Source organism: Strongylocentrotus purpuratus, unplaced genomic scaffold (assembly GCF_000002235.5).
Source record: "Strongylocentrotus purpuratus isolate Spur 01 unplaced genomic scaffold, Spur_5.0 spur5_scaffold_7, whole genome shotgun sequence".
Taxonomy (NCBI): Eukaryota; Metazoa; Echinodermata; class Echinoidea; order Camarodonta; family Strongylocentrotidae; genus Strongylocentrotus; species Strongylocentrotus purpuratus.
This window is the reverse complement of record NW_022145613.1, coordinates 28,667,177-28,685,224: the sequence shown is the minus strand read 5'-3', so window position 1 is coordinate 28,685,224 and position 18,048 is coordinate 28,667,177. Positions and strand designations below refer to the sequence as shown.

The 18,048-nt window shown below is 40.4% G+C and overlaps 1 protein-coding gene across 2 annotated transcripts; it reads left to right on the top strand.

The window, feature by feature from the left end:
- The first annotated feature begins 1,927 nt into the window (after positions 1–1,927).
- On the top strand, positions 1,928–17,114 carry LOC105443437. Of its 2 annotated transcripts, XM_030974380.1 has the most exons (5): positions 1,928–2,253; positions 11,388–11,477; positions 12,456–12,515; positions 15,047–15,131; positions 15,550–17,114. In XM_030974380.1, the coding sequence occupies exons 1-5, from the start codon at positions 2,067–2,069 to the stop codon at positions 15,854–15,856; spliced, it is 729 nt and encodes a 242-aa protein (XP_030830240.1). In that variant the 5' UTR covers positions 1,928–2,066; the 3' UTR covers positions 15,857–17,114. The 2 variants fall into 2 exon arrangements, with proteins under 2 accessions (XP_030830240.1, XP_030830241.1); XM_030974381.1 differs by lacking the exon at positions 12,456–12,515.
- The last annotated feature ends 934 nt before the right edge of the window (positions 17,115–18,048 follow it).

Below are 18,048 nucleotides of genomic sequence, written 5' to 3'. Positions count from 1 at the left end.
TATTTTCAGCTTTAAGCCAGGAGTGAAAGCGATAGAGGAAATGAAATATTGTTGCTCAATGCTGGGGTCCAAATATTTACTTTAGCTTTACTTTCAGTGCACAACATAGTCGTGGTGATATCCATGTTGTACCAATAAGGCAATCATATCTACATTTGTATTTTACTTGTCATTTCCTGTAGAAGGCAATGAATGATATGTTGGTACTTGGAATTGGTTGGATACTGGTAATCCCTTTGGCAGCTCTCCAAGGGAGCTATACTGGGATATAAGGCGAGTAACTGCAGGGAGTGCCACTTTTACCTTGTCAGTTATTATAATAAAGATTGCCAAAGCGAAAAGTCATTTTCATTTGAGATATTGCTTCATCGAGCAGTTTTGATCATTCTCCTGACGTCATTTTGATAAAAGAAAATAAGTGGAACCAACTGATTATATGACTGTTGTAAAACATCGGGCAAAGGAACAAACTAAATTAATAATTTAATCTAGTTGTATTTAAAAAAAAAAAATTTGTTGATTATTCTGTAACTAGCTATGGATACCTACCGCATGCTGTTCTACATTGTACCGATAATACTGGTTTTGGCTTATACATCTCAGTCTGAAGGGCAGTCATCTGGTAAGTTGAAGAGATAATTTTGGATATCTTCTTCGCCTATATCATTATATTATATTCATATTACTATAATATTGTTATCGTCACTACTATCATCTTTATCATCATTAATAATTTTATTTTCATTTTTATAATTCATTTTATTTTTAGTTAATACCATTATGTTTTGTATTGATATCGTTAATTATTATTATTATTATCATCATTAATTTTACTATAATAACTAGTGATCAGTAGTAATGGAATATGTGTAGTAGACAGTGGCGGATCCAGGAGGCCCGGGGGGACCAGACCCCCCCCCCCTGGGAAAAAAGCGTGTAAAAAAACGTGATTTTTAGCTCTTTTTTTTTTGGGGGGGGGTGCAAATTTTCCAATTTTCGAGAGCAAAAAAAAAAGTGCTCACAACCCCCCCCCCCCCCCCCCCCCCCCCACCTGAGCGACTTTTCGGCCGGCGCGATTTTCAAATTTTCGGGAGCAAAAAAAAAGTGGGCCCCCTCCCCTAAGAAATCCTGGATCCGCGCCTGGTATTAGAAGCAGTAAATAAATAAATAAACCTAATGTAAAATACATTCCATAATTTTATCAGCTGAAAAAAAATTGCTCTGAAATTTGTTATAGAGGTGCGTTCTAAACCTATTTAACTAAAATAATTTGTATAATGAGAGAAATTTTTAACATTTTGCACAAATTCACGAATATTCATTTACTGCCCGTGGAAATCAGTTTCTTTGAACTTGAATTGGGCTGCTTGGTCAGCCCCCCCCCCCCCTCACACAATGGCGACTATCTGCTCCACCTCGTTCCCAAAGTAGGTGAGATGTTTCCATGATCCACCGTCTTATGTGATTTGCAATCAAGGAAAATACAATTGTGGATGAATATGATATTTCAGAGAAGAGAAAAAAAAGTCGCACACAAGTCATTATAGGACGAACTTAATTTATTTTGTAGTATTTTAGCATTATTTCAAAGAATATTTCCACAACTTCAAAGTCACTTAAACTGGTTTTTATCATAAAATTTTCAACAACCAAGTATACCTACCCCCCCCCCCCCCTGTATTGAAAGTTGAGGTGTATTTGTACAGGCCACCCCCTCCCTGAAAAGTGGGGGTATTTAAACCACCGGCCCGTCACCTGCGATTTACGCCCTTGGTAGAACTGAATTCTTATTTCGAATGCTGTTTTGTTCTTCACTTCGCCAAAAAAGCGCAATTGGATTTTACATTCTCATTGTTGTTCGGTAAAAATTGTGAAGGTTTTTTTTGGGGGGGAGGGGGGGGGGTAGGGGCAGGGATCTCACTCTGTACACTGCTATATAACTGTATTTATTGTGGCTATTTTTATTCTTTTTATCACCTTCAACATTTTCACCAGACGGTTGTTACCAATTGTACTCCATTAACAACCCCAATCTGACTACCGAGTCGTGCATTGAATCCTGCAAAATGTTGTCCATACCTTATGCTGGTGTTGTTACTAAAAGCAAGGAGTGTTTCTGCGGATTAATTTTTGACGTTGGCTCAAACTCCAGTTGCTTATATTATGGACCTCGTACTTCATGTTGTGCTAGCTCGTGCCTTGAGAACAGGGTTTTCTCCTGTGGCAATTTAGGAGAACTGACTGTTTTTGATCGTAAGTATAAATTATGATATATTTGTTGTTATTACTATTATTATTTTTATTATTATTATTATTGTTATTATTGTTATTATTATCATTTTTATCATACTTTATGTTGTAGTACTGTATAGTAGTATTATATTTTAATTCAAAGAAAAAGGCATAGCTTATTGTAAGGGACTTCAGAAAAAATTATATAATATTTAGAGAGAGAGACTCAAGATCATTAATACTGCCGTTGAGATCACCTTTCAATTAGATGAAATGGTTGCGTTAATTTTGTTATTTTTGTTATGTTAAACGAACCGGGATATATTAGTAGCCCGGGCGTATATGGGAGGGGGGCTTAAACGGCAGTTTGAAAGGAGATGACAAGAAGCATGAACTTCACTTGGATAAGTAATCAGACATTTTAATTACGTGTTACTCCGCTGCTTACTACGCCAATGGAGACAGAATAAACATCAGGCGCCGAGGCACATTTAAAGATAAACTTTAGTACTGGTAATGCGATTGCATTGTGAAAGAAAAGGTGTGGAAAGGATCAGAAACAGTTGATCATCTAGCATTTAAGTATTGGTGTGCACTGCAAGGTTCTGGAGTCATCAATATCATAATAAATTTGACAGAGTTTTAGAAAACTACATGGGGTATGGACTATGTTGCGTGTTAACTAGTAATCCCACATAATTCCCTTTTTTAATTAAACTACTAAAAAGCAGTATCCCTCCAGACAAGAAAACACTTAATAAATGATCACATCCAGACAAATTGATTATGGTTAAAAACTGGTTCTATATTCTATCATTTCACATAAGATACAATGATTACAGAATTATCAGAAACCTCTTCTGTCTATCTCAACAGTGACAGACAATTAAACTATCACTAGGCCCTTGGTAGTTACTATTAATAATCAAACATAGATAACTTCCAACAGCACATTAATGTAAAGGAGACTCAACTTAGTCACTATGGTATTAATGATTACCGCTGAATACAAGTCTCGAAATATCAGGAGTCTAGCTGTTCAGTACAACTTAAAACAGTACTAAAACAAGTCAGTTAAATATCATTCCCACTGCATGAATAATAACAGTCAAGAAAATACTACTCAAATCTAAGCTAGACAGCGTTTAGATTTACTTACATAGGCACGAAATATTGTGGTTCAAGAAACCGCTAAACAAATCTCTACTTGTGTATGTGTACGGAATGCACAACACGAGAATACAACAATATATCGGTGGATCTAGACTATAGCAGATCTAGATCAGTAGACCAGGCATAGGCCTAGAACTAGTGCAATTATAAACATGTAAAATATGTGTTAGTAAGCGTACGCACTCAACAACAGGCACTCAGTCAGTCAAAATAAGGCCTCACAATGATAAACAATGCAAAGCATAAATCACAATATAATTAACGTTACGTGAGTCATTGGAGTTGAATTCAAAGTAGATCTTCTTCAAGTTCTAGGTAGATGTAGAAACTAGCTAGTCGAGAACAGTGGTCGACGAGCTGGTTGTCGATCGCGTAGGATATGCAGACGATGATCGACGCTAGGTGAATACCACGATGATGAAGACGATGTTGAAGACAACGATGATGACAACAATGATGAAGACGACGCTGGTGAAGACAGCGATGATGAAGTCGACGATGAAGACGACGCTGGTGAAGACAGCGATGATGAAGTCGACGATGAAGACGACGATGATGAATCAGTTAACAGATGAATACAATGATGATGCAGTCAATGTCAATAGATCAACTTCAGTGACTTGCGATGCAGGTCGAAGAATCAAATGTCGAGACAATATATATGAAGTCGATGATAAAAGGTTGTCAAACAATAATGCAGGTGAGAAAAACGTTAGATCATATTAAATGTTCTATTCTCACTGCTGGTGAATTAAAGTGTCGTCAATGTTGAACATCGAGAGAGTCAAAATATATCTTGCAAAACGTACAAGATGAAAATAGGTGAGCACGTCCACCGGGAATGGTCCGGGGACGTAGCAGTTCAATCCTCGTTGGATACAATTTTCTAGGTACAAATATCAACACAATAACAGCATGTGTGTATACCAATATTAAAACAGCTCACTGATTCCCGCACAGGAAAATCAGAAGAGCGCCAATCAACTACAGCGCGATTGGTTCAAAACAAGCGCACATGTATGTTAATAAGGCACGTGATCTAAATACTTATGAATAAATACGCGTACATCTATGTTAATTGGTCATGTGATCAAAATACTAATGAATAAACATCGTTATATAATAAATCGAGTTAAAACCAGTTCTGAGGACATGGCGTAATACCAAATCCTCGAACTCTCAATGACTTCTAAAGCGGCCATTTTGGATTAAAAACACAATATGTATACCAGTGAATTATAAATGAATGCACTGTAACATTTGTCGCTACATTAACCCCCCTACTAGACCCGAGCTTGCGTAAGCTCCGAGGGGCGAAAATACACAATTAAAAATATAAAGGAAACATATGTACAAAATACATTAATATACATGAAAATAACCACTATTTATGCGACACGTTCAATGTAGTGAACCTGAACGTACCTTTGCGGCCAGTGGACGTGGCGGCCTGAACGTGTGACACGCGCAGCAGGTTGCGATTTCACCGGAGCAGGAGCAGGCGTAGGAGCAGGTGCAGGAGCAGGCGCAGAGGTTGCGCGAAGTGCTGTGCGCAGAGGGGAGGAGACGGTAGGCTCTCCCTCTAGAGGCACGTCAGCCGCGGTAGTCCTAGCCGAAACGCTTTCCAAAAATGCGGGTTTCAGTCGATCAATGCTTACAGAAACATGCTTGCCCTTTTGCTCAATAACGAAAAACTTCGGGTTTCGTTTGAGAACCTTGAACGGACCCAAATACGGAGGCTGTAATGGCTTACGGACAGCATCGATACGCAAGAAAATATGCGTACAAGTATCGAGAGACCTATGTACAAAACTGGTCTGTGGTGACCTACGTGTCGCTGTAGGCGCTAAAACAGACATATGGTCCTTCAAGCGTTGGACGTAGTCCGCGGGGTCAACAGTATCGTGTCGCGTAGGCACTATCAGCTGGCCTGGAAGACGCAACGCCGTCCCGTAGACTAGTTCGGCAGCGGAAGCTCCGATGTCTTCCTTAATAGCTGCGCGGATACCCAACATGACCAAAGGAAGGTATTCTTGCCAACGGTTCGGCTCGGGTTGAGATTTGAGAGAGGCTTTAAGTTGCCGATGGAACCGTTCCACCATACCGTTGGCCTGCGGGTGGTAGGCCGTGGTGGCTATGGTCCGACAACCTAGCAAATTAGCTAATGCAGTGAAAAGCGCAGATTGAAACTGACGACCTCGATCATGCGTAATCGTGGCTGGAGCTCCAAAGCGAGCTACCCAGTTCTCCACTAGAGCTATGGCTACTGTCTCGGCAGTGGCATCCGCTATCGGGATCGCTTCGGGCCAACGGGTGAACCTGTCGATACAAGTCAGCAGATAAATGTGCCCTTTCGAGGGCGGTAGTGGCCCAACAAGATCAATATGAACGTGTGCAAAACGGGCATCGGGGTTGGCAAAAGTGCCAAGCGGTGAGTGCGTATGACGTTGGATCTTTGCGCGCTGACATGGGATGCAAGTACGCGCCCATGTACAAATGTCCTTGTTCATACCCCGCCACACAAAACGGGCCGCTATAAGCTTTTGCGAAGCTTTAATGCCCGGATGCGCGAGATTGTGCAGATTGTCAAACAACGATCGACGGTGTGCTACCGATACATACGGCCGCGGATGCCCTGTGGACATGTCGCACCAAATGTGCGCGTCCCCTTCCGGAAGGAGGACCTTCTCAAATTTGAGCGAGGTTGACGTGTCTGAGCGCAGAGCAGCGAGCTCAACGTCATCGACTTGGTCGGTCGCGACTACACGCAGGTTAATCGAGTTCGGTAATTGCACTGAGTCAATCTCGGTGCGAGAAAGTGCATCAGCTACCTGATTATCAACGCCTCGAATATGGCGTATGTCGGAGGTAAACTGTGACACGTAATCGAGTTGCCGCGCTTCCCTAGGGGAATGTCGATCGGGCGATGTCTTGAGTGCGAAGGTAAGAGGCTTGTGGTCTGTAAAAACAAAAAAATCACGCCCCTCTAAGAAGTATCGGGAATGGCGTATTCCGAGGTAAATGGCTAGCAGCTCTCGACCAAAGGTACTATACCTAGTCTCGGGAGGCTTGAGGCGGCGAGAAAAGAACGCAAGCGGTCGCCACTCCCCTTCATGGAGTTGCTGTAACACACCACCTACGGCGAGATCGGAAGCGTCTACCGCGAGGCTTGTAGGTAGCTCAACAGACGGGTATGTAAGCATCGTGACGTTCGCGAGGTCCTCTTTGACAGCCGCGAAAGCAGAGTCGCACACAGGGGACCAATCTAACGCCTTTCGAGAGCGCTTAGGTTGCTTGCGCAGCAAATCAGTCAAGGCGGCCAGCGAGGATGCGCACTTAGGCATAAATCGGCGGTAAAAATTAACCATGCCTAAGAACCGGCGCAGCTGGCGTAGCGAGGTAGGGCGCGGAAATTTGCGAATTACCGCGACCTTGTCATCCATCGGGGAGACGCCCTGGGCAGTCACATGGTGCCCTAGAAAGTCTAGTGCTTCGACTCCAAACTGGCATTTGTCAGGATGCACTACTACTCCATAATCACGGAGGCTTGTGAACAGCTGGCGCAAATGAGTCTCGTGCTGTTCGGGATTCTCGCTGGCAACAAGAATATCATCAAGATACACGAATACAAATGGCAGGTCACGGACGACCCTATCAATAAACCTTTGAAAGGTTTGCGCCGCGTTGCGTAGTCCGAATGGCATGCGTCGGAAATGGAATAACCCAAAAGGGGTTGTCAGCGCGGTCTTCTTCACATCATCAGGGTGTACGGGGATCTGATGATATGCGCGCACTAAGTCAACTTTGGAAAATACGCACTTGTCTCGCAACTGTGCGGCAAAGTCGTGAAGGTGCGGAATGGGATAGCGATCCGGGACGGTCACGCGATTAAGAGCGCGGTAATCGCCACATGGTCGCCAACCGCCTGACTTCTTTGGCACCATGTGGAGCGGCGACGCCCATGAACTGTCTGAGGGCTCGACAATGCCCAAATCGAGTAACCGGCCAAACTCGTCTTTAGCGATCTTGTGTTTGTCCGGCGCTAAGCGTCGAGGTCGTGCCGAAACTGGTGGGCCGGTTGTGAGTATTCTATGTGTGACGTCATGTTTCAACGGACAGTTCTTAAACATGGGCCGAGTTACTTCCGTGAACTCGGCAAGTAAGCGTTTGTAGACAGAATCGGAGTCTACTTGCACTATTGTGAGATTCAGCGACGGTAAGTCGGAGGCGATGCCATGTACGGACAGACTAGTGGTGGCATCCCAAAGTCGGTTTGTGCGCAAATCCACCAGTAAGCCGTAATGCCTCAAAAAATCTGCGCCGAGGATAGGCTGCGAAACATCGGCCAATATGAATGACCACTTAAACGAACGCCGCAGCCCAATACACACTGTGAGCTCACGCTGCCCATATGTGCATATGCGCGTCTTGTTTGCAGCCTGCAAAACGAGTGGCATAAGGTGCCTCTTATCAGCGGTGTTGGCAGGAATTACGCTTACCGCGGCACCCGTATCGACCAAAAATCGTGTCCCAGAATCTCTATCTGTGACATAGAACAAGCGACCGTCACGAAGAGGGCCAGTGAGGGGTGTCGCGCCCACCTCCTGGCCTAGTTGTTTTCCGCCGGCTTGCTATATGTGCATGGCGGGCGGCACTGGTGAGCCTTGTCACCCCACTTCTCATGATACCAGCAAACTTCAGAAGTGCTCGCTGATTTATAGCCGGATGAGTCGCGCTTCCTGTTGCTGCTCATGCTGCTCATGCTGCTGCTTCGGTTCCGCATGCAACCGATAGTGGCGGTCAATTCCTTGACCAATTTCGTGAGTGCAGCAACTTGGTGCTGAAGAGTATTGGGTTCAGTCATGACGCCGCGCCACGCCCACTGTTCACACAACTAAATTCAATGTATCAGTAAGAAATGTGATTATCTAATGGTAAAAAAAAATATTAATAAGCAAAGGTAATCTAACTAAATGTTTCTTATCTCAGGGGGATCACGTCGGGGTCACCAATTTAGAAAACTACATGGGGGTATGGACTATGTTGCGTGTTAACTAGTAATCCCACATAATTCCCTTTTTTAATTAAACTACTAAAAAGCAGTATCCCTCCAGACAAGAAAACACTTAATAAATGATCACATCCAGACAAATTGATTATGGTTAAAAACTGGTTCTATATTCTATCATTTCACATAAGATACAATGATTACAGAATTATCAGAAACCTCTTCTGTCTATCTCAACAGTGACAGACAATTAAACTATCACTAGGCCCTTGGTAGTTACTATTAATAATCAAACATAGATAACTTCCAACAGCACATTAATGTAAAGGAGACTCAACTTAGTCACTATGGTATTAATGATTACCGCTGAATACAAGTCTCGAAATATCAGGAGTCTAGCTGTTCAGTACAACTTAAAACAGTACTAAAACAAGTCAGTTAAATATCATTCCCACTGCATGAATAATAACAGTCAAGAAAATACTACTCAAATCTAAGCTAGACAGCGTTTAGATTTACTTACATAGGCACGAAATATTGTGGTTCAAGAAACCGCTAAACAAATCTCTACTTGTGTATGTGTACGGAATGCACAACACGAGAATACAACAATATATCGGTGGATCTAGACTATAGCAGATCTAGATCAGTAGACCAGGCATAGGCCTAGAACTAGTGCAATTATAAACATGTAAAATATGTGTTAGTAAGCGTACGCACTCAACAACAGGCACTCAGTCAGTCAAAATAAGGCCTCACAATGATAAACAATGCAAAGCATAAATCACAATATAATTAACGTTACGTGAGTCATTGGAGTTGAATTCAAAGTAGATCTTCTTCAAGTTCTAGGTAGATGTAGAAACTAGCTAGTCGAGAACAGTGGTCGACGAGCTGGTTGTCGATCGCGTAGGATATGCAGACGATGATCGACGCTAGGTGAATACCACGATGATGAAGACGATGTTGAAGACAACGATGATGACAACAATGATGAAGACGACGCTGGTGAAGACAGCGATGATGAAGTCGACGATGAAGACGACGCTGGTGAAGACAGCGATGATGAAGTCGACGATGAAGACGACGATGATGAATCAGTTAACAGATGAATACAATGATGATGCAGTCAATGTCAATAGATCAACTTCAGTGACTTGCGATGCAGGTCGAAGAATCAAATGTCGAGACAATATATATGAAGTCGATGATAAAAGGTTGTCAAACAATAATGCAGGTGAGAAAAACGTTAGATCATATTAAATGTTCTATTCTCACTGCTGGTGAATTAAAGTGTCGTCAATGTTGAACATCGAGAGAGTCAAAATATATCTTGCAAAACGTACAAGATGAAAATAGGTGAGCACGTCCACCGGGAATGGTCCGGGGACGTAGCAGTTCAATCCTCGTTGGATACAATTTTCTAGGTACAAATATCAACACAATAACAGCATGTGTGTATACCAATATTAAAACAGCTCACTGATTCCCGCACAGGAAAATCAGAAGAGCGCCAATCAACTACAGCGCGATTGGTTCAAAACAAGCGCACATGTATGTTAATAAGGCACGTGATCTAAATACTTATGAATAAATACGCGTACATCTATGTTAATTGGTCATGTGATCAAAATACTAATGAATAAACATCGTTATATAATAAATCGAGTTAAAACCAGTTCTGAGGACATGGCGTAATACCAAATCCTCGAACTCTCAATGACTTCTAAAGCGGCCATTTTGGATTAAAAACACAATATGTATACCAGTGAATTATAAATGAATGCACTGTAACATTTGTCGCTACAGAGTCTTGGTTAAGTAACAAGCACTCACATAGAAAGCTATATATGGGACAACACACATGGTGTCGGGGCTAGTACTACCTTGATGTCCTTGTCTTTCTATGCTCATTACTCAGCCAGTATACATTTTCTTTCAAAATTGTTTGGCACATGTCACTTATTTGTAATCTTGAACATTCAGTGTAAGTTTCGTTTGATTCTGTGAGAATTTTTTTTTTTTTTTTTTTACCAGTACTGGAGTTTATCTTTAATCTTAGGGCGAAATAAAAACAACCCCACCCGGCCCCAGGCCTTCCAACCGGGGCCTACCCAAAAAGGATGAAGCACTAGTCAAACATCGGCATGGTTTCATATCCTGCCGCTGCCACCACTTCAAGGGGGATAAACCAACCCCACTCATACTCGCTAGATCGATAGGAACCGTCAGCCATTTTAACTACATGGGTTCATACAATTCAGTTAACAAATTATTCATACCCTTACCAACCTTTTGCATTTCTTGTAGTATGTGAAAAATTGATTTGTCCCGATTTATATTTTTGTAGAATGTGATATATCAAAGCTTATAATTTTAACGAAATTTAAGCAAAGGCCCTACATAAAATTCAACAAGTCCACTTTTGTTATCTTGAGTAATACGCAAAAACACCCCCCCCCCCCCCCCCCCCTCTACAAAAAAAATTGCAAAGGGGTATAAATAAGGGATAGAGCAATGTCAATCTGGCGCTGCTCAGTGGCTGCCGGGCTCACGACCAATTGGGCAAAAAAGAATTTCCATTTTCGGTTTAACTTAATAAAATTCGGAGTGGACTTTAAAAGATTATTATTATTAATTTAGTTGTAAACTGTATATCCTACCGCTGAAGGGAAAAAAAAAAAAAAAACATTCTCTAGGAATGGGTTACCAGTCTTTTTAGTGCATGGGTTCATAATCCTACTACTGCCAGCACATTAAGGAAAACAATACAAACCTAAATTAGGGATGAGGCAGCAGTCTTTTCAATGGCATGGTTTTGTATCATACCGGTACCACCACAGTTGGTAAAAGCGAAACATAGTAAACAAAATGGCGTAACACACGCTTAATCAGTTTTGGTTTTGATTGGGTAGGCTTTGTAACTAACTGCAAGACCCTTTTCTCTTCTATCTGTATTGTTGTCTGCTTCTAGTTCTTCCTGGTCCTGACAATTCTGTTACTCCCAGAGAGCAACAGACGACCGAAAAGTCAACTAGCGTGATGGCAATTTCTACGAATCATGGTAACTTAAGATTGTATCCTATAGCTAGCCCTTTATCATGGTTTTAAACAATGAACAACATTCTTATACTTTGGTGTGTCTGTGATTGAACATGTTGATATTCAAACCATCTTTAAATAAAGTAATTCCAAGTGAACCAAACACCGTATTAAGTCAAAGTGGATTTTTTTTTTGCAGACGAAAATACCTCGTATTAAATGGTTTTAAAAAAACGCTAACATGTATCACAGGGTCTCCTGCCTACAACACAATACAGAAGGGCATAACATCGAACTGGCAAAGAGAATGAGACACTAGTCAGGTTGACTGTTGTAGTACAACCTACAAACCAGAAAGCTTTCTCTAGTATCTTAGGTAAATTTGTAAAATTGTAATTACAACTAATCAAGCACGTAGTTTCCTTCTTCTTCTCCTTTTTTTTTTTGGGGGGGGGGGGTCTTAATATTTTATCTTTCAAAAAAGAGTTACAAATTAAAAAAAAAAAAAGTTTAAAAACTGCCCTATAGACACCACAGCACTTTACAAGATAAGTAAATCCGATAAACCAAAATCCGATATATCACGTGATGTTGTTGTTGTTGATGATGCTGTTGTTGCTGTTACTGCTACTGCAGCAGTAATGAAAATGAAAGAAAACAACAGCAACATCAGCTGTTGCTGTTGTTTTCTTTCATTTTTGTTGTAGGATGCAGGCGCGTATGCAGACGGGGGGGGGGGGGGTTAGGTTAAAGGGTGAAGAAAAAACAACTGCCTTACCCCCCCCCCCCCCCCCCCCCCACTGAACGAAATATCGGTCCTAATTTTGAAATTTTCGGGACCACAAAAAAAGTGCTAATACCATGTGCTAATACACATTTTAGCGACACTGCATATTGCTTCTTGTGACGGAGATTCTTCTTTCCTTTTTAACTATTATAATATATTGAGCATATGGCTAGAATTATAACTTTGGGGTCCTGTTTTGTCATTATTTTGCAGCTGGGCAACAGTCAACGATAACTCAGCATGAATCTACACCGCCCTTTATCACAGGAAAAGGTAGTACTGTATTACAAAGTGTTTTCATATTTTTATATTACCCCGTATTTCCCCGGTAACGAGGGCGGGGACGGGGTTATGTACAACTCCTGTTTTACATAGACCGACTGATAGTCGGCCTTTAAACATAGGAAGGGGTGTATCCTTCGCCTATTTTTGTCTCTTTTCCTCTCCAGTGGAACTTTGTTATTCCGTTATTATAGCCTTCGCTTATATGCTCCACATTCCAGTGTATGAGGACGCGCTCACGGCCTCACGCGTTATATATTTGGTAAAGAGAAAAACATTTATGCAACAATTATAATGTAATGCTGTATTATTCCCTTTGAATTCTTAAAATTTGGACTTTGATTCGAAAAAAATATCAAGAGGCATCATTAAACTCAAATGGACCTGTCTCCTTGATAAAGGTCGACCACGCACTGACTCTTTCGACTGTCGTTGCCATTATTAATTTTATTAGTATTATCATTGTTATTATTATTATGATTATTATTATTATTATTATCATTAATATATATTTTTATGGAGCTTGGGGTAGATTAGCCTTGTGCTAAGCTATCCAATAAATATACTATAGTAGTATTTCACTACTACTACTACTACTTCTACTACTTCTACTACTACTACTACTACTACTACTACTACTGCTACTACTATACTTCTACTACTACTATCGATCGGGGTTATCTTATCATATGGCTCCGTTTAGTCTCATTTCACAACGCCCCCTATCGTCAGAGCATGATCTGAGTCGGCAGCCTAACATGTTAGCCTATGGACGTTTTTTTAAAAAATCGTTAAAAATTCATTTTTTGTTTAAACGAAAAGCACATCCACCCCGACGTACGTTATCACTAGCTCTTTCATTGGAGCCCTCATGTCTCATTGACTTTTGAAAGTTCACCCACCGTAATTTTTATGCCTCCGTTACGAAGTAGCCGGAGGCATTATGTTTTCGGGTTGTCCGTCCGTCCGTCCGTCCGTCCGTCCGTCCGTACGTCTGTACGTACGTCTGTACGTACGTCCCGTTCTCGTGATCACGTTATCTGAAGAACGGATCTATGGATTCCTACCAAACTTTGGTCATTTATGTATCTAGCAAAGTCGATGAACTGATTAGATTTTGGGGTCACGAGGTCAAAGGTCAAAGGTCACAGGGCTCATTATGTATGCAAAAACAGCTCGTGATCGCGTTATCTGAAGAACCGATTGATGGATTCCTGCCAAACTTTGGTCATGTATGTATCTTGTAGAGTCGATGAACTGATTAGATTTTGGCGTCACGAGGTCAAAGGTCAAAGGTCACAGGGCTCATTATGTATGCAAAACGGCTCGTGATCGCGTTATCTGAAGAACCGATAGATGGATTCCTGCCAAACTTTGGTCATGTATGTATCTTGCAGAGCCAATGAACTGATTAGATTTTGGGGTCACGAGGTCAAAAGTCAAAGGTCACAGGGCTCATTATGTATGCAAAAACAGCTTGTGATCGCGTTATCTCAAGAACCGATTGATGGATTCCTGCCAAACTTAGGTCATGTATGTTACTTGCAGAGCCGATGAACTTATTAGATTTTGGGTAACGAGGTCAAAGGTCAAAGGTCACAGCGCCCATTATGTATGCAAAAACAGCTTGTGATCGCGTTATTATTAGAACAGATTGATGGATTCCTGCCAAACTTAGATCATTTATGTATCTTGCAGAGCCAATGAACTGTGTAGATTCTTGGTTCATAAGGTCCAAGGTCATGGGCTCATTATGTATGCAAAAATAGCTTGTGAACGCATTCTCATTAGAACTGACAGATGGATTACTATTTAACTCTGGATATCTTGCAGAGCCAATGAGCTGAGTAGATATTAGGATCATGAGGTCAAAGTTCAAAGGGTCATATATGTATATGAGAAATTGTTTGTAATCACGATATTCTGAGAACCTGTTAATGGATTACAATTGAACTTGAATTTGAAAAATTTCTTCCGTTTTGGTTTGTAAAATTGCTCTATGACGGAGGCATCATTTTCGACTGCGCGCAGTCGAATTCCATCTAGTTCAAAATAGGTTGCAAGCTCTTCATTGCCTATAATACACATGTGAAACAAGTCTAACTTTGGACTCAGTTTACCAAGCGATTTGAAGATTATAGGTCGAGCACACGAAACATAAAAAGCATGAATTATCATAGATCACTTCTGCCTATTTCATTTTGTCCATTTCATCCAACCCCCCACCGTAATTTTTCCATTTAGTAAAAGCAAACATTTTGCCGAGTTTAGCAAAACATGAATATTCATGAACGGTCAGACAATACAGCCTTTTAGTACGTAACGTATAGTGAATGGGAATGGGCGATGATCCGTTCAGGAGGTAGAGGTCAGTGGTTTGTGCTGGCAATGTTCACGCGAGCGAAAATGAGACAATCGGAGCAATATGTTTGTTCTAATTTTTAAGCCTTACAGAAAGATTTTTGAGAACCGCAGCCAATATTTCTCTTTTCATTTCTCTCTTTTTTCCGTTTGACTTCAAGGAGTGACGGCCGCGGTCCTAGGAACTTTATGTGGAATCCTGCTCATCTACAGTGTTATAGTTTCTTTGTTGCTTTACTTATCAAGGTATGAGTTAATACACTTCCTAACAATATCATAGACCAGTTCGTAGTTAGCATGTATTACAAGTAACCTAAAACTACCCACAGATCTTTAATACCTGGAGTAGTCCTACTTCCATCCGTGTTCCATAGAATGTACCGTATTGACGGTGCATAAATAAATAATGATATATTACAGTCATGACTTTCATGAGTACGCATCCGGTATTCTTTTCGGTGGGTTCAACAATTTTGGTACAATGACCTTCATCTGTATATCTACAAACTGGCTTATTGGATCAACAGGAACACGACACGTTCCTTAGTAACATCTATGGAAATATGACAAAATGATGAAATGGTTGTATTAAATAGAAGTGCACTCCCCGTTGTAGTAACAATTTCTATCACCATAATCTTGGTATCCTTGTATGACATTTTAGACGAACTCGACGATCCTCGAAGAACTCTAAAGAGCCCACTGCTGCCAAGCAGAAACCATACACCGGTCTTGATCGGACGAATCCCGAACGCCATTCCTATCAAGGCATATACCTGAGCCCAAACGGAGAAGGAGATCAATGCCCTAATTCCTTCCAAACTCATTCCTACCAAGAGATCGTAACTCCTTGCTCCTCCTACCGAAATGACGCGGTGGGGCAAGTGCGCGGACGACAGGCGGCGCAGGAAGCAAGAAGAAGTGCCCCCGACGATCCTGGTGACATGCACTACGTCATACCTGAACTCTAAACAAATTATGTTATGTAAGGAACCCGGAAAATTGAGAGTTATTATTTTGTCATAGATACAGGGTTTTGAATATGATCGCAGTTTGATTGCAGGGTAGGTGCAGGTTAATGATTAGATTACAGTTTGGTATAGTGTTTGATACAAGGTTAAAGTTATGAATATAGCTAGTGTATAGGAACACGACTGCGGAGTAATCGTCGCCGGAGTATATGTCGTAGCACCCGGGTTTTAACTGTGTTTCATATCTAAAATGATTACAAATTCGTTTATTCATGAAATTAAGAACATAGATTTAGCTTATCACTAATAGCATACCTGTATAGTGTATATAATATATGCCCTATATCTTATATTTTTTCCAAAATGTAGAACAAACGTGTACGAGAACAATAATTGTTTTTGTTATAAAAGGAAGATCGTCACGCATTTACCCTTGTCTATACATACAATTTATTCACATGTTCGGCAGTAGTTTCAATGAAGTGTATAACTGTCACTGTCATCACTGACAAAGGAGATATTTTAGAAGAGAAGAATAGAAGAATGGATCATTATGTCAACATGCAGATTCCTGTTATCTCATGCCATTAGCGTAGTTGTATATCACCATATTTTATATTTTGGAGATGCATACCGGATAAGTTTACCAGTTTGTCAGTTTTGATTTAACTAAATCATGATTTGATATGAGCTGACGAATGTATACCCAATTTAATTGGAAAATGTAATCACTCTGTATTATGTCTTCGAGTTTTTGTCGAATTCGATTATGTACGTAACAAAGCCAAAGATTGACCGTGACTAGTTTCTATGCTGTACGAAATTATGCAATATTATTCAACCATATAGCTGCGAAAATTATGTTATTATTTAACGGATCATTGTAATAGTGGTTGAATAATAACCAGTACCCGACTTCCAGTAGTTTTGTCGGCACTCACCTCATTGTTTGGCCCATATCAACAATATATTTAAGCAATAAGGGTTTTGACTGTATATGAATTAGGTAGATTTCAACTGGGAGAATTTATGTACAGGTCTGAAAAGGGACTATTACCAAACTCACTTAAAAACTGGTTTAGATGCAACAATGATGTACATTGTTATAACACCCGAAACTCCAAGAATTTGCATAGCATTTATTACAGAACTGCTACTGGCCAAAGAAGTGTTAAGTACCAGGGTTACCTTACATGGTCTGCTTTAGACGACAGTCTCAAACAATCCGCATCATTACGACAATTTAAGTTGAAAAATACCTCTGCAATTCTAAATAGTCATATCAATCTAAAAATAATTATTATTATGTTTCAAATCGCAATTATGCTTTCATCGGGTCAATTTAATCTAATTATAAAACCAGACATTTGAAGGGAGAGTCCACCCTGAGAATGGGTTTACTCCACCTTTACTTGGCCACACACATTCTCAGGGTGGACTTCCCCTTCATTGCTACCGGGGCTAGACTCGATAAGCTTCGCTTTTTCTAGCCCCATCTACATTACTCACCCTTTTATGTTTTAATGTTGATGTTTGTTAACTGATGTAGATTTTCATTGTTCTTTTATGCTTATGTATCTGTTTTTCATTTGCTCTATGTGTCAAATGTATAAAATGTATTTTCTTACCTTGTATATTCTTCTGGTTTTTAATGTGGAAAATAAATGAAATGAAATGAAATTGATGATATGGAGCTGGGTTAGTATTTCGTAATGTGGATAATTATGGCCAAGATGAAGATGGCACTGGTCACATGTATACGCTGTGGATTATTGCTGTTTTGTTTATAAAATATTATGATCATAAACATTTATGAAATTGTCTTTCATGTTAGACTGAGATTCAGATGAATCTATTTACTTTATTATAATAGTGCATGATATAAATAACGTAACAACAATATGCCATTGAATTGATTTAAGTTACTATTTAACTTTTCTAAAATACATGTCCTACTGTCATGACGTCAGCTACTAAAAGTAGACCTCATGCCCTTTTAAAGCTCAGTCTAACGAGTCAGAAGTCAAATTGAACAGAAAATAATAAGTCTAGACTGACATTTAAATTATGTCTTCTTATCGACCATAATGGAATCATGTCATTTGTTGATTTTTTTTATTTTTTTTTTAGATTAAAGGTATCAGTTTGTGGTGTTGATATGTAAAGCCTTGGAGGGATAATAAACTTTTCCC